We start from the raw sequence: 22,643 nt of genomic DNA, 5'->3' as shown, positions 1-22,643 counted from the left end.
AAGATGTGAGAATTAGCCAATAAGAGGCTAAAACTAATGGGCCAGGCAGTGTTTAAAAGAATACAGTTTCTGTGTAATTATTTCGGGTAAAGCTAGCCGGGTGGCGGGACACAGCCCCGCCGCTCCTTCCACAACAGGCGGCAAATACCTTTATCTGCTGAGCTGTCTCACTGGCCCAGGCATCATTTTATTTGTCTGTAAAATTGAAATAATTGAAGCCAACTATGTAGAATTATTCATTAATCAAGGTTACCTATCCCAACGTCTGTTCCGGATCTAGCACAGAGGTCAGTAACTGATGTCCTACAGGCCAGATCCAAATGCATTTCTTTGTGTTTTTTGGTCCACTGTCACACCCGTTTGTTTCTGTATTGGCCATGGATTTTTACACTGTGTAGGTACAAGTCAGTTACGGCAGAGATTACATGACCCACAAAGCCTAAAACTTTCTGGCTGTTTACAGAGAAAGTGTTTCGGTCCTTGGCACAGGACATTGTAGGTACCCAATAACAGTAAGGGGAAACGAAACCGCTGACAGCAACGTTTAACAGATTCACACATGCATTATCTAATAAGGATTCGAATCACAGGCTCAAGGACACCTAACAATTTTCACTTCTAGAAAAGGCCTCGAGGGACACTGACCAATAGTTCTTAAAGTAAGATATTCATTCCATGTGGAACTCGTCTTTGCCTGAGAACTCTGACAAGGAGAAAGAAATACTGAATTATGGTCTAGAATGAGGAACTCAGTGAGTACCCCACTTTCTTCTAGCTCTTCTTTGCTTGCAGTTTCAGTACATCTCACCCCAATGTCCTCCACCATCATGCCCATCTCCCCTGGTGACCATAGTATCGGCCACTCCTTTAGAGTGGCCAATCTGTAGGGTAAGAGAAGCTAAGGAAAGGATGATGTACACAAACCGACCTCAGTTTTCTTTGTGCCATCTTATCCTTGATTTGCTCTATCCCAGGCTAACACATGGTAGCCCATGAGGTCCCAGCCTTCCTTCCTCAGTGGGCAGATTGTCATTTTCCATTCTTCCTTTTTTCCCTAGGGATACAAACTCCAGTCCTTATGTTTGTGTGGCAAGCGCTTTAACCATTGGGCAATCTCCCAAGCCCCTCCCTTATTCTTAAGTCTGCTGTAACACCTAACAATGGCAGTGGTCCTGATTTATGCCAGGCTTAAAAGATTTTTGCACCAGACCCTTTGACTTCATGGACAAAGCCCAAAGCATAGGGACTTTGTAATGAATTTAAATATTTTAAAGTTCTGGGAGATTGGAACTGACCTCAAGCTATTCTGGACAGATAATCCTGAACAAGAACAGGCCTCCCCAAAGCTGCCTCTGTTCCAGAAGCTCCCCATGTGAGTTTGACCTGCAGCTGGTGTGCTGGATTTTTCTTCGGAGTGATGGTTGCTCTAGTGCACCCACGATTAGAAACATATGTGCGTACTAAGAAAGACTCCATATAACCTTCAGACCCATGTTGTTTCAGAGCCCTAGAAGAGTAGCAAGCTCATTTGTAGTAAATGTACTGAGGTAGCTGAGCACTGACTGTCGTGGGAACAATGGACAGCCACGCTCTTAAACTGTCAACGTCCACGGTTATCTCATTCAAACGATTTTTCTATTGATGCCTTAAGTATAGGGAGTGAGGTTTAGAAAAAACAACTGCATGCAATTAAATCATGCTCAAGTTCAATCTCTTTCTGGTAATTTTTCCAGGTAATTCATCACACTAGTAAAGGCTGTTGTAGTGAAATAGCTCCATTCCCACAGTCGTGCTCTTATTACAGCCTGTGTATTTATAATCAATTTAACTGAGTTAGAAACTCATAATCTGGAAGTTATTAACACGTTAAATGACCCGTGGGCCTTTCCTCTAGGCTTCGATCATGTATAGTTGATCTCCATGCAATGCAACACATGCCCTGGCCGTAACAGGTATGGAGTAGCAAAAGCAGTTTCCCTATTTTGCTTTATTTAGCTAGTGATTAGTGAGTGTGTCTGGGCGAGCACACATGCATGTGCTGTGGTGCACTTACAGAGGTCAAAGGACAGCTCTTAGGGGTTGCTTCTGCTCTCCCACCATGTGGGTCTCAGGAATAGAACTTGGGTTGTCAGGCTTGGTGGTCAGTACCTTCACCTGCTGACCATCTTACTGACCCCAAGGACAAATCTGGAAGTTAGTGTTTAAGATGTACAAGACTTAACTAGGAACCAAGGACTCTAGAAGACACACCAAAGAAAGAGGCATGAGCTGGACTCTCAAAGGTCCTGCTTTGGAGTTGGAGTCATTCTACATGAAACAGTCACCTGGGCCTCTAGTACCATTGTATAATGATTTTTTAAATTAATGTTGATAAAGTCATTGGCATAAAGGCACCTAAGGACTGACTGTCTTTCATCCTCTTTGCTTTGCGTGATTTTCATCCTTTGACACTATGGATCAAACTTTCTACTGGGACTTTGAACTACATTGCCATTCCACTAACCAGCTGTAGAGGCGATTAGGTTTTTTTTTTTTTTTTAACTAAAGGCAGTTAGCAAATGAAAAACAAGGGATGGAGAGGGAGGTTAGTGTGTTAAAGGTGCTTGCCTCCAAGCCTGCTAACCTGAGTTCAGTCCCCAGTGGAGGAGGAGAACCAGCTATCATAATTTGGGCTTTGACCTCCACATACATACCATGGTACACATGCACCAACCCCATGCACACAATAAATAAACAATGTAAAAAAATTTTTAGAAGCAAGAAGTAGAAAATAGATCTGGCTTAGATTAAAGGAGGGGCCACCCGGATGGTAAATCTGTAGGAAACTTGTGGAAAGAAGTTTGGAGCAGAAACCTCCAGGGTTTTTAGAATGATGGGAAACTTCAACTCCTAAAAGGTTCCTAGTTTCTTGTTTCAGACAAAATGCATGTGTTCTTTTATCCTGCTGTCCAAATAATAATTGGAAAGTCATCATTTTATTTGAGTAATACAAAAGAGCAAAACTTCTTTTTTTTTTAAGCACTTTTTCATTCCACAGTGTGGAAACAGGGCACGTTTGTTACTCCCCAAAGACCTCTCTTTTGATTAGGAAACTTCCATTCTGAACAGTCAGAGTGTACATGACATGCATGCCAGTCTTTCTTCTCTGCTCCATTAACCCTTTCTCTTCTACTTCCTGACCCCCCAACTCAAGTTTGTCACCTTGGCCATGGCAAAAACAAACAAAACAAAACACTATTATGGGATTCTCTCTCCCATGTTTCTTTTCCACCTAAAACTTCACCTTTTCAAATCCCTTAGAGAATAATCCTTTGTGATAATCAGTTGTTGTTATTGAGGTCTTAGCCATTTAAACATCACACTGAAAAAAGAAAAAGAAGAAATCATGCCAAATGAAAACCTTCCCCATCTCTGTCAGCCAGTAGCTCACCACAACCCATGAAGAGCTCTAAAATCTTATGGAATTAATTTTGGTATAAGATGGTAAAACAATACCTCCTTTTCTTGGATCTCTGAATGCTATGCAGACTGAACAACCATTGTGATGGCTAATCTTGGTCAACTTGGCACACCTCAGAAGAGGGAACATGGACATGTCTGTGGGTTATTTTCTGGATTTCTGATTGATGTAGGTAGCAAGAGGGCCCTAGCTGTGGGCAGCACAATCTCTAGGCAAGTGATCCTGAGTTGGTAAGAAAGGTTGCAGAGGGGCTGGAGAGATGACTCAGGTGCTAAGACCACTGACTGCTCTTGCAGAGGTCCCGTGGTTGAGGTTCCTAGCAACCACACGGAATCTGAGAACCATCTGGAACTCAAGTTCCAGTAGATTCCATGTCCCCCTCTGACTTCTATACATGCAGGCAAAACACTCATACACATAAAATAACTAAATCTCAGGAAAGGGAGGGAGGAAGGAAGGGAGGGAGGGAGGGAGGGAGGGAGGGAGGGAGGGAGGGAGGGAGGGAGGGAGGGAGGGAGGGAGGGAACATGAGCCTGGAAGTGAGCCAGCAAGCAGCATTCCTCTGTGGTCTCTGCTTCAGTTCCAGTCTCCAGGTTTCCATCTATGACAGTGTGTCACCCAAAGAAGCCATTTCCTCCTCCAGTTGTTTTTGGTCAGTGTTTTATCAGAGAAGCAGAAGCAATCTAGGACAAGCATGCTGACTAGCTGTTACAACTGGGGAGAAGCAAGAGTCAGCAGAGAGTGGATGAAACTCTGTACTTACAACAAAGAATGAATTTTCGTACGTGATCTTGGTACCATCAGTTTTCAGATGGCTGATTTCCAGCTAGCTTAACATTTGCATGCAATTTTGATAGTGAGTTAGATTATGAGTCAGTAAGGAAATGATGGTTAGAAAGTTACAGACCTGAGAACTTTTAGACACCTATTTATTTTTTGTTTATTTTTATATCATGTGCATTGATGTTTTGCCTGCATGTGTGTCGGTTTGAGGGTATCAGATCCTCTAGAACTGGAATCACAGATGGTTGTGATCTGCCATGTGGTTGTTGGGAATTGAACCCGGGTCCTCTGGAAGAGCAGTCAATGTTCTTAACCGCTTAGCCATCTCCCCAGAGCTGACATGCATTTTTCATGTGTGAAGAAGTAATTAAAACATCAGCCAAGTGTGTATGAAATGCTACTGCTCCTGAGCTATAAGGAATAGTAGAGGAAGACTTGAAGACATACCCTTTTAAACATGCTCCCACAGCAACTGAAAAAAAAACCCATTCTACCATGCATCCATACTTAATTTGCTTTTATTATTATTATATTTAGTTTTTTTTGAGACAAGGTTTCTCTGAATATCCTAGGCTCACTCTGTCAACCAGGCTGGCCTTGAACTCACAGAGATTTACCTGCCTCTACTTATCAAGTGCTGGGATTAAAGGAGTGTGCCACCACTGCCTGACTATTAATTTATTTTTAGTTGAAGCCAAAAAGATAAACATATTTCAGACCTCTCAAATATTGCAGCTTTTATTAAATTTACAGAAGAAAGGGTTAACTATTAATTTTGTTGAATCCAGTGGTAAATCTTCTGAGACTGTGCATTGGAATGATTTCAAGTTAGAGAGCTTTGTATTAGTAGAAGCACATAAATATTTTATGTAATTTAAGATAATAGAGCTTTGCATCAGTAGAAATGTCTAAATATTTGGTATAATTTAAGATAGTGTTATATATTTAGAAAGATGCTATGTTAGTAGAATTTGAGTGAAGTTTTAGAAAATTTAGTTTTTCAAATGTGTAGTAATTGGTTTTTTATCATTATTTGATTGAAAATTAGACAGGCCTGAGAGAAAACTGGAGGGAAATATGCAATGCTTGATTATCTATTTGTAAGAAAGCACTTTAGTACTTCGAGGGTTAAAATAGCAAGTTCCTGGCTTCTGGTCATCATGCTGGTTGTTCCCTCTGCTGGCTTCTCCAGGTGTCCCACGTGCCTAGCAGGTTGGAGGCTGGGCTTCGCTGGAGTGGTTGTTTGTGGACGCCTCAGTGCCTCAGTTCTCCTGTACCTGGCCTCCCTATTTGGCTAGCTCAGGATGTCTGTTCATACGGCCCTCCACAGGAAGACTGACAAGGAGGGGACGCTAGGAAACTGAGGATGTAAAAACAGAAATTTTTGAAACCAGAGGAGCCACCAATCCAGTAGGTCTAGAAAGTAAAGCATATACAGTCGCTAAAGTGAGGCCATGAAGGGGAAGCTGATGGAGAAGTCTGGAGTTCTGTGGCCAGCAGTCTGAAAACGGGGTACCTAGGTTAGAAGGTTAGCAATCAGGAAGAACTAGAAACGGCATGGGACAAAATGAGGACAAGGTAGAACCTACCAACACCCCAGACTGTCATTCACTATGAACCGACATAGCATTGCAAGAACATAGCATGGTAGTTACTTTAAAATGTTCAATTTTTTATAATGAAATGAGCATATGATTTTAAATGATTTTAAATGCCTTATTATAAAAACAGTTCTCCAAACATTATACCCACATACAGGTATACATTTTATATTTATATTTTTGTATGTATTTTATTTTAAATGTGCTGAAGCATATTTCATATTACTTTAATAAGTGGCAAGACAATGAAGTCTTGTTTTGTGATTTGTGTAAGTATTATCTCCATTTAAAAATTATATTGTTGAGCTGGGCTCATTGGTTAAAAGCACTGACTTCACTTCAGAAGGACCCAGGTTAGATACCTACATGGCAGCTGTATAAACGGTCGTGGGGTATCCAACACCCTCTTCTAGCCTCTTTGGGCTCTAGACACACATGTGGTACAGACATCCATGGAGGCAAAAGACCGATACACATTAAATAAATAAATAAATTTAAAAATTTATGTTGTTGCAGAAAAGGTGGAAAGAATGTAAGAGCCAGAGGTAGTGGAGGCCTCCAAGGTAACAGTAGTTTCAGACACCACAGGGTTGATGTGCACATATGAACTCGTGGAGACTGAGACAGCACTCACATAACCTGTACAAGTTTTAGCCGGACAAATCCCAACATGGTAAGGGGAACGTGGGCACAAAGTCTCACCACTAACCAAGAATCTGTTTGCAGCTGATAGCTACGGAAAGAGGAAAATCAAGTTTTCTTCGATGCAGTGATGCTGGGTATTTCAACCACACATAGGCCAGGCCCCATGCTCAGGATTGTTGACCAACACAAAATGGACTCCGTGTGTGTGTGTGTGTGTGTGTGTGTGTGTGTGTGTGTGTGTGATGTCTGTAGTGTGTGTATGTCTGCATGCTTTTGGGGGGTGGTTTGTTTTTTTTTTAAGAGAAAAAAAGAACTTGTAGTTGTATAGGTAGGGAGAAGGATGTGGGGGAGGGGAAAGATTGTCAAAATATATTGTATGAAAAAAATTTAAAATAAAAAGGAAAGGTAATACAATTTTTAAATTTTGCATTTAGCAAAAAATGATTTTGTTAATGAGAAAGGAGGTAGTCCATTAAGATAGGTTGTTATGAAGATGTCTCTGTTAATGAAGGCCATAACTTTGGGGCTGAGGAGATGGCTCACTGAGTGAAATGATCAAGTAACAAGAATGAGGACTGCTTCTGGTTCCCCAAGCAGCCTTGCAAAAGGCCAGGTGTGACAGCACACATCTGTAACTCCACATGAGAGGTAAGCCAGACAGATCCCTGGAGTGTGGTGCTAGGCAGTCTAGGCAAGGGGTGAGCTCTGGTTTCAGTAACAGACCCCGTTTCCAAAACTAAGGTGGAGAGCTACTGAGGAAGACACTTGACAAAGACCTCTGGCCTCCACATACGTGGTCACACACACACACACACACATACACAGAAGATTGTAACTACAATTTTTCCTCTTTAATTACAGATGTTAATATATTGGTAACCAGGACTTAGTGCTGAATTCTAGCTGCTGTGATACTAACCATCCTAAGGAACAGACATTCCTATATCAAGAACTGCAGAGAACATGTTTCTGTAGCACCATCTACTTAACTTCTGTGTTAGCTATAACTTGTGTCCAATTTGACATTCAAAAATAAATGTGTTCACTGTTTGATGCTTTCTTTGATTATTTTAGGACCCCCAAAGAAGTCATTTTGTCTTAATTGCTGGGGAGCCATTAAGAGAACCAGTTGTCCAACATGGTAAGTCCAAAATGATGATGGTTTTCCTGGCTGACATTTTTTTCCTTATATGTGTGTGTGTGTGTGTGTGTGTTTGTGTGTGTGTGTGTGTGAGAGAGAGAGAGAGAGAGAGAGAGAGAGAGAGAGAGAGGGAGACAGAGAGAGACAGAGAGAGACAGAGAGAGAGAGGGAAGGGATTTCAACTTGAAGGGGAAAAAAAAACTTCATTGTCCACTAGGGACTTGAATATCATTTAACCAAAGTAACAGTGATTTCAATACTGTTTTGTGTTGCTATAACAGAATACATGAGACTGAGTAATCTTTTTTTTAGTACTCCATTATTATTTTTTTTATTTAACATTTTTTTTATTGAAAAAAAATTTTTCCGCTTCCTCCCCGCCTCCCATTTCCCTCCCCCTTCTCCCGCCCCTCTCCCCCTCCCCCCACTCCTCTTCTCCTCCCTCTCCAGTCCCAAGAGCAGTCAGGGTTCCCTGCCCTGTGGAAAGTCCAAGGTCCTCCCCCCTCCATCCAGGTCTAGGAAGGTGAACATCCAAACTGTCTAGGCTCCCACAAAGCCAGAACATGAAGTAGGATCAAAACCCCGTGCCATTGTCCTTGGCCTCTCGTCAGCTCTCATTGTCTGCCATGTTCAGAGAGTCCGGTTTTATCCCATGCTTTTTCAGTCACAGTCCAAAAAGCTGGTTCCTGGAGAAAATCAACAAGATTGATAAACCCCTATCCAAACTAATCAAATGGCAGAGAGAGAATTTGCAAATTAATAAGATCAGAAATGAAAAGGGGGACATAACCACAGACACAGAGGAAATTCAGAGAATCATTAGATCTTACTACAAAAGCCTATATGCCACAAAACTGGAAAATGTAAAAGAAATGGACACTTTTTTAGATAAATACCATATACCAAAGTTAAACCAGGACCAGGTGAACAACCTAAATAGACCTGTTAGTCGCGAAGAATTAGAAGCTGTTATTAAAAACCTCCCTTCCAAAAAAAGTCCAGGACCAGATGGTTTCAATGCGGAATTCTACCAGAACTTCCAAGAAGACCTAATACCTATACTCCTTAATGTATTTCACAATATAGAAACAGAAGAGTCATTGCCAAATTCCTTTTATGAAGCTACAGTAACTCTGATACCAAAACCACACAAAGACTCAACCAAGAAAGAGAATTACAGGCCAATCTCACTCATGAACATCGACGCAAAAATCCTCAACAAAATACTGACAAACCAAATCCAAGAACACATTAGAAAAATTATCCATTATGATCAAGTAGGCTTCATCCCAGAGATGCAGGGCTGGTTTAACATACGCAAATCTGTCAATGTAATCCATCATATAAATAAACTGAAAGAAAAAAACCATATGATCGTTTCATTAGATGCTGAAAAAGCATTTGACAAAATTCAACATCCCTTTATGATAAAAGTCTTGGAGAGATTAGGGATACAAGAGTCATACCTAAATATAATTAAAGCTATTTACAGCAAGCCAACAGCTAACATCAAAGTAAATGGAGAGAAACTTAAAGCCATCCCACTAAAATCAGGAACACGCCAAGGCTGTCCACTCTCTCCATACCTCTTCAATATAGTGCTTGAAGTTTTAGCAATAGCAATAAGACAACATAAGGGGATAAAGGGGATTCGAATTGGAAAGGAAGAAGTTAAACTTGCATTATTTGCAGATGATATGATAGTGTACATAAGCGACCCCAAAAACTCCACCAAAGAACTCCTACAGCTGATAAACACCTTTAGTAATGTGGCAGGATACAAGATCAACTCCAAAAAATCAGTCGCCCTCTTATACACAAAGGATATGGAAGCAGAGAGGGAAATAAGAGAATCATCACCTTTCACGATAGCCACAAACAGCATAAAATATCTTGGGGTAACTCTAACCAAGGAAGAGACTGAGTAATCTTTAAAGAAAGGAAATTTATTTTGGCAGACATCACTGGAGACTTGGAATTCCAATGTGTGTGTGTGTGTGTGTGTGTGTGTGTGTAGGGTCTCATGTTGTTTCAACTCGACAGAAAGTAGAAATGGGTATATGCTTGAAAGACAAAACTTGAGGGGTGGATATGCTTCATAACATTCTGCTGCTGTGGTAATAAAGCCAGTCTCTCCCCACACCAAAAAATTAATCCAGCCCCACAAGAGTGAGAACTCACCCACTGGAAAAGTTATTACCTCATCTTCATGACCCAGTCACCTTTTAGTGGCTCCACCTCCCCATATGGCCCAAGGACAATTAGATCTTAATATGAATTGTGGAGGGGAAAATCGGTATGCAAATCATAGCCAACACGGCCCTTTTAACCTATTATATTTTTAGTGAAAAATATGAGCCTCTTAGGAATAATACTTCTTTGAAACTTTCTGTAATAGTTTAAGCCATTCTTGGTTGAATTACGAAATGAAAGATGGCTCAGCAGCACATGCTGCACTCACAGAGGACTCAAACTTAGTTCCCAGCGCCAGAAGATCTAATGTCCTCTTCTGGCCTCCTTGGGCATCTGCGCATTTGTGTGCATACATGCGCGCACACACACTCACACTTAAAGAATAAAATAAATATTTTTTTCAAATGTCAATGATTAAATGAGAAACACCTAAAAGCACCAAGAACCCAACTTGTTATTTGTATCTTTGTCTGCAAAACATACTGTGTGGTTCTCTAATTATTAAATTGGACATGATTTAAGATCTCATTGTATTCCACTACTTGGCATGATTTCCAAGGTATACACAATGATCTCAGATAAGCCCCAGCTAGTCATAAATTTAAGTAACACTGAATATTTTAAAAAATAATATTGTTTTTCTTCTAGCAGTAATTTCGAAGGGATATTAAATCATAAGCCCCTAGCTTGTGATCTCTCATGTTAATTTTGCACACTTCCTTTTGTCGTGACTGAAGAAAATGGTTCTTTGGTGAAGAAAGCTACAAACAAATGGAGTAGGGTCTTCAGCTAGTTATGGCTGGAATTGGGGTAGGAAAAGCGAGTTTGAGACGAAAACCTTTTATGTTAGGTCTTTTCCTCCATAGCAGTCCTGCGAAACAAGAGCCCAGTTGAAGGAGGATGACACAGCAAACTGGAAGGCTGGATGTATGCAAATCCTCTCCCGGTGCCTCCTAGGTGAGACACTGGGTATGCTTGTAAAATCAAGTTCACATTCATCGGCCCAAGTAGACATATATCTCTTGGACTGTCAGTGACTGATAGACAGAGCGTTTTGTTTGGTTTGCTTAATTTGCTTTTCTTTTTACATTTTTTTTTTAACTTTTCATGCTCAAGGGCAACCCCAAACATCCTGGGAGTATTTGGGGAACTGGTTGTGTTTTTGTGACTTCTTAACTCCATGCTCCTCTTGTCACTGAGTGTTCTTAATGATGACCTTCGGCAAAGACGTCACAGCATGTTGGATTAGCAAACAACAGTAACTCTGGTGAAGTTATGTCCCTCCTCCAAATGAGAAAAAAAAATGCAGATATTTCATTTTCTTAACATACACTTTCATGCCATTTGCTATTTGCTAAGTGTTGCTCAGAGTGTTTTTCAAATGTGAATTTATTTAGTTTTCAAGGCAACCCTGAAAACTTGACAGGGGTGGCAAGGGAATGACAAAAAGACACACCGACACACATACAGAAAGCTGGAATTGGGGGCCTGAACTTGACCTGATGGAGATCTACATACGGTACACCAACCTAGAACCTCAGCGAGTTCCTTCTATACAGCACAGGAGGAGGTGGCTCGTCTCTGTGGCAGGTCTCTGTAGAGGAGCTGTCTCAGGTTGCAGTCATCATGAATGAGGAAGTTGTGGTTGTTAGTTTTTGCATCCACTGCAGCGTCCTCACACAAATTGGAGGAAGACTTGCCAATTTCCTGAGCCTGACTTTGAGGAAGATTTTACCCATTCCCATGAGTCGGAGACATGGGTCCTGATCAATAATATACCTTCACTCAGTGCATCCGCCTTTCCTACAATGTCTTAGGTGACTCAAGGACAGTTTATAAAACTGAGAGGTATGGGAAGGTGTCAAAAATAGAATATAGAAATGTACTATGGAAAAAGAGTTGAGGTATGACGTGGTGGGGCTCTGCCTGGGGAAACCATAGGGAATTATTGTGTATCAAGTCAGTCCTTGGCCCAGTCAGTACTTAATCTGCTTGACCCATAAAACCTAAAGTATACTTTCCCTGGCCCTTTGCTGAGTGAAAAATTGGTTGACCCTAAGAAATAAATTGTTAAAAAGTGCTGCTTGACTTGAAGTTTATTAATAAAATGTATTAATGTTGTGGTACTGGTAGTCCTTGGCAAGAGAATGGCCACACTAACATGATGCATCTTTTGGGAAGGTGGGTGAATTAGAAATTATGGTCAAAATGAAAGCTAAATCAGTAGAAACATAAAAAGAAGCATTTACAGGAAGATGAAAAATGCCTTTAATTGCAAGCACATGGCAGTGACTCGTGTCAGGAAGGAGAAACCAGCCAAACTTCAAAACTTGACCTCATCTGTGCTTGCTATAGGGTACATGGCGGTGTCTTCTGGGGAACTGCAAAAGAACTGTTAATGTACAAGCTGTTCAGAAGCAATTAAACCCCCTGTTGGCTGTCATGCAGATGCTGCGAGTTTTCGAAACAGACTTAGAACCATCTCATAAATGCACAGCCCCACCCACAGCTTAGGCAGACGTCAAAACCATGTGCTAATCTAGCTGATTCAAAAGCCCAGGCTGGTTCAGTTCCTGACGTCAGTTCGTGTTGTACAAATAACAACTACAAAGACTGCGATGGATAAAGGGATTGCTATCACTGGCAAGGACCCTGCCATGAGCAGTGGGACCTGACTGTGTTTCTCTAAGTATGGTCTGTACGATAATTTCTTAGCATATACAGTTCTAGCAACTGCAGTCCTGTAGGACAGAACGCTATGGAAAGAGGCTGTGGCTGCCCAGCTATGCCTAGACTGTGTTTCAAACGAGGAGCTATAGTAATACACACTGCTTCCAGTGGTAGAAGAAAATGTCATCATGCAGAACTTTGTAAACGTCTCTTTCTGCCCTAGGTCCGTTTGTGATGAATACCAATGAAGAAATTTCTGAGGCCATTCTTGATTTCAGGAATGCAAAAAATGGTTTTGAGGGGGCCAAAACCTGGAAGTCAAAGATTGGAAACCAATGAAGAGCTGGAATTCTGCTGTGTGGATGGACTGACCATTCAGTATATTCAGTTTCCAAAGCTGGCCTAGCTGGTGCTTCTAAAGAATTTCACATTAAGCCGGGTGGTGGTGGCGCACGCCTTTAATCCCAGCACTTGGGAGGCAGAGGCAGAGGCAGGTGGGTCTCTGTTGAGTCTGAGGCCAACCTGGTCTACAGGCAAGTTACAGGACAGGCAGGGTTATACAGAAAAAAACTGTCTTGAAAACCCCAAAATAAAAAAGAATTCCACATTAAAATGAAAAGATGTTTTTTGTACGGAGTCATCAGAATGCATTATATACATGTATGAAATTGTCAAAGAGCAGATTTAACTATTTTAAGAAGTTAAAAGTAAAAAAAAATAGTAGCAATGCATGCAAATAATTCTAATTGTTGCTTCTTTAAAAACGAATGTTATTCATTTCAATGGAAATTATTGAGCTCCTATTAAAAACAGTTGCTTATGTACATGTGCTTTTGATATGTGAGAAGATGCCCTTTTATCCTGTGGTCTTTGGGATTTTCTTAGAGCATTTTTTATGGCTTTCCATGTTACTGGCAGCAGCTATGTGAGCATCTGAAGCTGTCCTCCTGCAGTTCAGCTGCCATCCCAGCCATCACAACTGTGCTCCGGTTTCATGTTACAGGTTATCTGCTTTTGAAAACACAGCAGCCCTGACCATATGAGTCAGCTTTGAAAACTGCCCTGCTATTGCTAGGGACACAGCAGGACTCCGGCCAAGACTTCCCCTCAATTTTCTGCCAAAGTCTGTGTCAGATGTAAGACACATGCTCCTGCACGCTTCCTTGAAGACTGGGAAAAGTCAGAATCCATCGTTAGGTTCCAGCCTGCTGTAGCCGCAAGTGTCAGTGGTCACACGACCTCCTTATAAAGCAGCTAGAACCTGGGGCATAGGGTAGAGATTTTTTTTCTTTCTTTTGGCTTTCTGGACACGAAATGATTGGAGAGTGATTTCTAGCATAAAGTGGAAGCCAGGGCCACCTCCTGATTATTTTTGCAGCAGGAACTTTTAAAAGTTTTTTGTTTTGTTTTTTGTTTTGGTTTTTTTTTTTTTTGCATCTTTCTCCCATACTAAGATTGTGTGTGGCAGGGGGTGTCCCTTGACTAAATCAAGTCATTTTGATTACGACTGATCATGTGATTTTTCCGTGTGAAGTTTTGGGGTTTCGAACTTTGCTTCTGGAGAATGCCTTTTGCCCCACTTTTCAGGAGCTGCCTGGTGTCAAGTGCTTAGTCGTCAGTGGGCATTTAAAATAGCCAAAATGTATAGAGAGTGGGTAGTGGTGAATGTTCTCATGATGTCCTACGTGTACCTGGTGCAGGGCTTCAATAGTGACCATGGACCAGTGAAGGTAGGTGAGCTCGAGTTTTTCATGTTTCTTTGTGTTGGTTTTCACAGAAAAAGTCCTTTGCTCTCACTGTTGTTGAAGCAATATACAAGCCCAGCCTACACTAAGCTTGGGTGTATTAGTGACTGCTTTATTTCTTAGGCTTAATAATTTTTTCCATGAGTGTATGAAAATGTACATGTGTGTGAGAAGGTGTATGATGGTGTTTTATGTATTGTATGTACTTGGAATGGGACTAGAACACGAGCATTTTGGAAACCTTTGGCATGGAAATGCTTGCTCCCGTTCGTGCCTGCTGGTGGCATGGTGGCGAAGCTGTGATTTGCTTTTATGACATACACACAATTTTGTGGGCAATTGCTTTTTAGGTTGGTTGTGAGAAGCAAGCTTGAGTAATTTCTTCTGTAAATTGAAAATTACAGTGCTATTTGTGGATGCTTTTTGTCTGGTTCTGCAAATTAGCAATTGCTACCAACCAGAAGGAAAAAAAAATGTTTTCTTAGAGTCTATTTTTGGTTTTGTGCTTCTGCTTTTGAAAATGTGTCTAAAATTAAGCAGTTAGCAGATCTTTGGTTCTATGAACAAGCATCTGAGACTGGTGTGGAGAGGGTGAACTAGGTAGGGTGCTACCGATTCCAGTAACATCATTGTCACTTGGTGGTTTGTATTTTCAAAGCCTTTTTATTTTTGAAAAGGACTCGAATGTTATTTGATTGGAGTGCTACTAAATCATGGCTGATTTAGAAATTTCTGACTATGACCAGACAGAAATCAGATGTGGGCTTGAGTTTTGTGGCACACATTTTCAATGGGGGGGGGGCATATCGCCCCCCAGGGGGGAAAATTAATTCATAAGGATGTGAACTAGTTTATGGAAAGCCCCAATATGCATGTGGTGCATATCCAGATAGTAAATCTACACCCAGGTTTTATAGGACAAGACTAAAGGGCTCCTGGCACTGGAATCTATGTACAGTTTTTACCCTGCCACCTATACTCAAAAGTAAATTTCCTTCACAATCCCAGAGAACCTAGACAACAATGAGGACCCTAAGAGAGACATACATGGATCTAGTCGACATGGGAAGTAGAAAAAGACAAGATCTCCTGAGTAAATTGGGAGCACAGGGACCTTGGGGGAGGGTTGAAGGGGAGGGGAGAGGCAGAGAGGGGAGCAGAGAAAATGTAGAGCTCAATAAAAATCAATAAAAAAGTAAATGTCCTTTCACCTCTAGCCTGAGATGGAGATCCACATCAAGGCTGGTAGCAGTCAGGGCGAGCTGAGGACTGTCCTTTCTGCCTTGTAATCTGGAACTCAAAGCTTGAACGGTGCAAGCCACTAGGCAAGAAACCTTTTTACCCCAGCACAACACTGTTTGACATTTTACTTAACACTAGTCTTCAACCGGTCCCCAGTGAAGTTTCCAGTGTTTGGAGTTTACTTTTTTGTAGACAGGGCTACCAGAACTCCTCTCTGGGTCCCAGGCACAGTGAAGTTTTACACCTTTTGAATCTACTTCTCCCATCTAATCTCCTTGAATGGGCAATGGAAGAAAGGGACTAAGTTTTTATGTGACAGAAAACATGCCCTAACTGATGGCAGATGTACAGCCCGTGTTTACTAACGTGCCTCTCAATGTTTCTCTTACATGCCCTACTTTCCCTTTGAACAGTGAAGCTACATGGAGTGACCTTACAGCCACTCAGCCCCCAGCTAAATGAGATTGTTTCTTATATGAAGGAAAGTGTTGCCTGTAGTCGGATACAAGTTTGGGGATACACATGACTGGGTGCTGAAATGTAATAGCGTACATCATTTGGTTTATATATTCTCTTCCCCTCCCCACCTCCTTAAAAGGAAACAAAATCAAAGAAATCTTTTGTTGTTGTTGTTGTTATTTTGTTTTGTTTTTTGAGATAAAGCTTCTCTTTGTTAACAGCTCTGACTGTCCTGGAACTCGCTTTGTAGACCAGGCTGGCCTCAAACTCACAGAGATCCACCTGCCTCTGCCTCCTGAGCGCTGGGATTAAAGGCGTGTGCCAGCACTGCCTGGCTAGAAATCTAATTCTTAACACCGATGTTTTCTTGTTTAAATTAAAAATTAGCATAAAAACATATTCCGAGTAGTAATGGTTTAGGGCACTGGTGCTAGATTAGTTTTTCTTTTAGATGTAAGAACATGTCATTGGTTATGCAAATTCATCATGGTCCCCCTCGGTCCTGAGTCTATGAGAACAGGCTTTTCTCACTCACCCATTTCTCACCATATCTTTTCCAGAATGGCTATGATGCCAAATCTATTTCCAGGTTGCCCCCTTCCCCTGGCCTAAACTTTACTTCCTAGCTTAGAGAATTGTCCTGTTTTTTTTTTTCTTTTTTCAGCTTAGACAGGCAGTGACTATGTGCCCTTTTATGACTCTGTGGACATTTTTCCCACTCTAAGCATGCAAATGGCTCCTACCACCTAGGACAATTGTGCCTAATGGCATTTGAAAGAAGACATCCTAATCTCATTAGTCCTACAGCTTATACGCAGCATATGCTCGGAAAACTAGCTGTTTGGGGTCAACAATACTCACAACATGTGCGCTAAGAACATCTTTACAGCAATCTTAACATTCTCTTTGCCAAACAAGGATCTGGGGAGATGGCTCAGTGCTTAAGAGCACTTCTTGCTCTTACAACAGCCCCAAGTTCAGTTCCCAGTGGCTCCAAACCATCTATAACACCAGTTCCAGGGGATCCTATGCCTTCTGACCTCAGGGAAACCAGGCACATGTGTGGTCCATACATAACATATATACATTTATTAAAAAAATACCCAGATACATAAACAAATCTTTAAAATTATTTTCATTAAAAAGACCCATACTTGACTCAATAAAACAATCAGATTGCTGACTAGGTGTGGGATTTAGTTCAGGTTCTATTCTCTCAGACTTTTTATGCACTTGAGATGAGCCGAGATAGTTTCCCAAGGTATGCAGTCCACAAGGGTGTATGTTACAGATCTAGTCTGTACCCTTTAGACACTTAGTAAATAATCACCAATAGCCTTATGCTCTTGCCATTCACCGAGGCCTTCTAGCCAGCATAATTTCTGACTGATCTAATAAATAATTGTCACCAAGTATGTTGGGTGTTATTATAACTAGATGAGGTTAGCTTCTGTACATCTTTTCCATGGTGCTATGAAGACCTGTCAGTATAGTATTAGAGGAACAATTCTAGGTCATGGTAGCTTTCAGAACTCTTTTAAAAGCGTTTCTTCTTCAGCTTTTCTCTGTACTAGCTTTTTAGGCATCATGCTTATAATGTCTATAGAAAAAGGGTATTGCTAGATGTTGGACTCAGTCATTCAGTGCTACGTAAGATTGGAATAGGTGTCAAATCCACATGGCTCACGGGGCTTCATCACCTTCATGCCATTTGCCTTCTCTTGAAATTGTCTAAGAAGTAACTTGCGTGGAAAAGACTGATGGACATCTTTCATCTTTAATTGCAGAAAACAAACCCATTCCTCCTACCCACCCCATTCTCATGCACAAAGCTATATACAGGAGACTTTCCTGGCTTTGTTGTTAGTCAGATGAGCCGGTGAGCTCTTGTCCAATTTTTCTTGTCCAATTTTTCTGTCTCAACATGAATTCAGTTTTTGCTTTTATGTTATTCTAAGATACTGTGGTACCCAAGATACCCTAGAACTCTCCCTGCTTACATCCTGTGTATGACTTCCTTGTATGACTCATTTTTAATTGAAAAATCCTGACTTCATGCCTGTGAATAAAATGTTGCTACAAACATGTCACAAAGATAACTTGTGAAATAAAAATAAGGTATTTGTATATACAAATGATCCCATAAAGAACTCTTCATAAAAAGATGTGGAGTTCTCAAACCCAAGTATTTCCACAGTTAGACAAAAGCAATAGAGATATAGAGATACAAAGGACAATAAAATTGTTCCTGAGCAATATCTAGGCCTAACTCTTTTTCTCAGAGATTTTATTTTAAGCTTATTTGTGTGTGGGTCTGAGCACATGAGTACCTGCAGAGGCCTAGAAAGGATGCCATATCCCCTAGATCGGAAGTCACCAGCAGTTGTTAACCAACTAACTTGGGTAATGGGAACCAAACTGTTATTGGCAACATCAGCAAATACTCTTAACCACTGAGCCACCTCTTTATCCCAGAGAACTCATTTTTATCATGGGATGTGAGTTTGTTTTTATCGTGTGATGGCAGTTTAGCATAACTGGGAATGAATTGGAATGAAAGGAGACTGATAAAATGAGCTTTTCTGCTTAGGTTGTTGTGGTGGTGGTGAATCCACTTTTCTCTCTTGCTTCTCATTCTTATAGTCTTACTAAGATACTAGAGCATTATCAATCAACGGCATCCTCAGGCATCTTCAGCATCATAAAAGCCTTGACTGGTTGAGATGTTCTAAGCCATAAAGACTCTCCTAGACTTCTCATTACAACTTTCCAATAGTTGATAATTCATTGATTTTTTTTCAGTAGATATTTATTGACTATCCAATGTATCTAGGATCTGAGAATGCAGCAAGAAATAAAGCAATATTTCATCTCTCTTGGAATGCATAATTTGATTGGACTTGGTGGAGGTCAACAATACACAAATATGTCACGTATCAGACACAATAGTAATGAGAAGCACGCGAATGAAGGAGGGGACACCGAATGATTTAGATGAAGGGGGTGGATTGTTCTAATTCAGCTGTATTTGTTGCATAGTACTGAAAGAGGTGAAGGAGGCAGAGGTCATCCTCAGGGTAGTGACTGAAGAGGGAGTAGCTTGGCTATTCTGAGGATGAGCCATACAACTGGAGTGGCTGGTGGAAGGTGAGCTGAGATCACTGGTGCAGCTGTCCAGCCTGGAAAAGTTGCCAGGCAGATCATGCAGGTGGGGCTGATCTCCAATAAAACTTTCAGGATGCTACCATTTTAATTTTATGTAAATTTTATGCACCGGGAAATGCGTTTCAACCACTTAGAATGCAAAAACTTAACTCACAGACTGTTCAAAAACAGGCTGCCCACTGGATGTGGCCCCTGGGTCCCAGCTTACACATTGTGTCCTGTGTTGGTTACACTATTTTATTTACCTTATTGATGGCATTCACCTGGACCTGACATTCTGTGGTCTGTTTGTCTGGGTTTATTACACCCTCACCATTAGGGTGGAAATTTTTCAGCACAGGAGTGTTTTATTGTTTTCTTTATAGAAGTGTCCCAACCACCACTTTGCAAAGCCCGTCACATGGTAGATGGTGAAGGCAGTGTTTGTTGGCCGGTTGATAGACTAGCTTTGGAAGATCCTGAGACAGCCAGGTGAAAGACAACACTCACCCGTCTCTGACATTCATCATCACCACGGCTTGCCTGATTTCATGATTTTTATAAAATCCCAAAGCATTTTTAAGGCATGTGATATTTTACTGTGGACATGAGGTAAGATTTTGGTGAGTAAAAGCATCCTGAAATGTCCTTCTAGCCTTAGGCCATCCAATAGGGTGTTCGCTTCTAGAACCCAAAGTTGGAGAATGAAGTCACTTTAGCCCTTTCTTTTAGCTGGACGGTCACAGCAAGTTACCTGGAGCAACCTGTAGCCACACAGTATCTCTGCGCAAACTTAGACCCCCTTCCTGTCTTTCTTCATCTCTGAAAGCCTGGGGTGGCCTACCTATGTTTTCTTCTTGGGTGATTTGTGAAGGTGTGGCAAATTATGACAAAAATGCTCTGATCAGATGCTTTTTTAGTGAGGCAAGGTAGGGTATGCTGTAATTACATCCACCCTCAAAATCTTCGTAATCAGTACAAATTTATTTGCTGCTCATACTGTACAACCATCTTGGTTCATCCACAGTCAACTCACTATTAGTATGAAGCTAGCTGAGCACCCACATCTAGAATGTTCTAGATCACTCTGACCATTGCATGCTCCGACCTAGAAGCAGCACACATCATGGATCTACTGTCCATTTATGTGCATAGTATCAGGAGGTGCACTCTTACTTTGGCCTCAGAAGGTGGGTTGCTGGAAATATTCCAAAAATAATATCTATTAATAATTATCACACATAACTTTTGCTATGTTTAAAGTTTCCCTGTCTTAGAGCAGTGCTGGAGTGTACATAATATTGAAAAAGCAGGAAGAGAGGAAAAAAGGCAAAACTCACTGGCTTCCATCATTATCCCTCTAATGTGTGAAATAATATATACTTTATACACAGAAACTCTGTATTGGAGATAGGGAAACTCCATGGTTGGTCTTGCAGGTAAGGCATGCGGAATGAGACAGTTTATTTCAGTCGTTCAGGAAAGCCTTTCTCCGTGGGAGAAGGAAAGCTGTACGTTCAGTTCAGTAAACACTTGTGGAATGTCCTCCATGTGCCAAGCACATGAGTGGAAGTGATGCTTTTTTTATAAAATAAAAATGTCTTAGTCATTTTCACATCTTACCAGCCACCAGGGAGTTCCTTTTGGCTTGTAGGAAGAATAATTTTAATGCCTGAAACTCTAAGTAATACTATAATTTCAACACAGTTTATTTCACCATTGACTGGATCTTATTAAATAATCCTAGCACTCACATGGTAGAGATGAGTATTGCTTCTTGAAAAATCAACATTTAAATACAAATTATTACAGGAGAGAGAAAATGGCATGACAAATATCTTGCTGTTCTGTTGTGAACGGGACTCTTTAGGACGAGCGGAGTTTTGATTGCGTGAATAACCTTTTATTTCACTTTTATTAGTTCTTTAAGAATTTCATGCACTGAGTTTCAATCATATTCACCCTCCCAGATCCATCTCCCTTTCTTACCCACCCAATTTTGTGTCTTCATTTTTTTAACCCATCAGAGTCCAATTTGTACTAGCTGTATATTTACGTATGTGTGGAACATCAATACTGCACCCCTCCTCCCAAGCAAGGCTTAGGGATCATTTTAGAGGAGGGGGTGAAGAAACTCTAAGAGCCAAAGCGAGTGATTTAATGGGTATTTTAAATTTAAGAGAACTCACAGGGGTGGGGGGGGGGAGAAGCAGGATAAAAAGCTGAAACCAGCCTTTCCAGTTGTGTGCTTAATTCATAACGACATTACTATAGGAAGGTTAGGGATCACAGGGCAGTGTTGTGGGTGTTGGTGAGGAAGGAGAAGGTGATGGGTAAACGTTGATGTAGGACCACAATATGCTTAGAAGTAAATATTTTTAAAGGCTGGCTGCCAGTGGCAAGCAGGACTTTCTTATAGGAGACCATAATGTTTTGTACAAAGGTCTTCCCGTGAAGTTGATTGTGCTGCATTTTGGCTGAAACAGACTCATAGCAGCTAATTATGGCTGCAATCATGCTGTTACAAACCCATACAAATTATAGTGGCTTAGCAAACACATCAATAGGTTGTTCTCACGTACATCTCTGTGGGTCAACTGAGAGTCGGGATCAAGGCCCAAACCTCAGGCTGGGCCCATGTCTGCTCCATGTGTCTGCCCTCCCATTGATGAGTGGGCTGGCAGGAGCCTGGGCTTGCAGAGGTGGGAGGTGTGCTCAGTGCAGTCAATCCGAAGGCAGTGTCAAGCTTGCGCTTGCAACATGTCAAAGTAGGGCACGTGATCCAAAACCGAAACAGCTGTGGAGAGGCAGGCTGAAGTCGTTTGCAGTTCTGTTTAATCTCAATAAAGGTCTGGAGTTGTTTCTTGAGCATTGGATCCTTGATCTTTGAGATCAATGATACGGAGAATGTTAGGCAGCTCAGGAATCACCACTCTAAGGCTTGCTCCGAGAGCACAGTTTTAGAAGGTCTGAGACTATCTTGCCACTCAAGCCCACCCCACCACCATCTTTCTTCTTATTTCTGTAGCTCAGCTGTGTCAAATAAATAGGAGCAGGTGCATTGAGGAGAACATAGGTTTAACATATGTAAAGGGAGACAGAGACATCTCCCCAAATACTAGATGGCTTGACTAGAGAGAACATCACCAACAATCCTTGTTAAATTGGAAGATGGGGCAGTTTCTAGCATCCAAACAAACCCTTTTCCACTGTCTTCAAACACCCAGGCAACCCTGCATGTGCATTCCTGTCTGCATGCACGCACACACACACACACACAGCGCCACAAGGCACCCAAAAAGAACAACAACCTAATTCTGTTCCCAGATGGCCAGGTTTCTGGATTTCAGTGTTATGGGGACAGAGCCATGGTTGTTGTGACCTGAATAGCCACGCCTCAGCAGTCATTACTAGCAAGTGGGCACTCTCCTTCCTTCCCTCAGTTGGTATGGCCCAAACCACCAGGTGCCAGCTATTCTGGCTAATGCTAGACCCCAAAACCAAAACAGAAAAGTTTAAGAAGTAGGCTGATTTCTTTTATACATGAACTCTGTAAAGAC

The 22,643-nt window shown here is 41.4% G+C and overlaps 2 protein-coding genes across 6 annotated transcripts in view; both read left to right on the top strand.

The window, feature by feature from the left end:
* Window positions 1-13,289, top strand: part of Pir (pirin) — a 93,542-nt gene extending 80,253 nt beyond the window's left edge. The window contains exons 9-10 of the mRNA XM_057759990.1: window positions 7,564-7,630; window positions 12,717-13,289. Of these exons, the coding sequence (XP_057615973.1) occupies window positions 7,564-7,630; window positions 12,717-12,832 (183 nt within the window). The 3' untranslated portion in view covers window positions 12,833-13,289. The remainder of the gene's footprint in view (window positions 1-7,563; window positions 7,631-12,716) is intronic.
* A 647-nt stretch (window positions 13,290-13,936) lies between these two features.
* Vegfd (vascular endothelial growth factor D) overlaps window positions 13,937-22,643 on the top strand; it is a 43,854-nt gene continuing 35,147 nt past the window's right edge. For all 5 annotated transcript variants that reach the window (XM_057759690.1, XM_057759692.1, XM_057759689.1 and 2 more), the window contains exon 1: window positions 13,937-14,223. In XM_057759690.1, the coding sequence (XP_057615673.1) occupies window positions 14,134-14,223 (90 nt within the window). In that variant the 5' untranslated portion in view covers window positions 13,937-14,133. The remainder of the gene's footprint in view (window positions 14,224-22,643) is intronic.

Source organism: Chionomys nivalis, chromosome X (genome assembly GCF_950005125.1).
Source record: "Chionomys nivalis chromosome X, mChiNiv1.1, whole genome shotgun sequence".
Taxonomy (NCBI): domain Eukaryota; kingdom Metazoa; phylum Chordata; class Mammalia; order Rodentia; family Cricetidae; genus Chionomys; species Chionomys nivalis.
The sequence above is the reverse complement of the archived record's forward strand: the minus strand, read 5'-3'. Positions and strand labels throughout refer to the sequence as shown.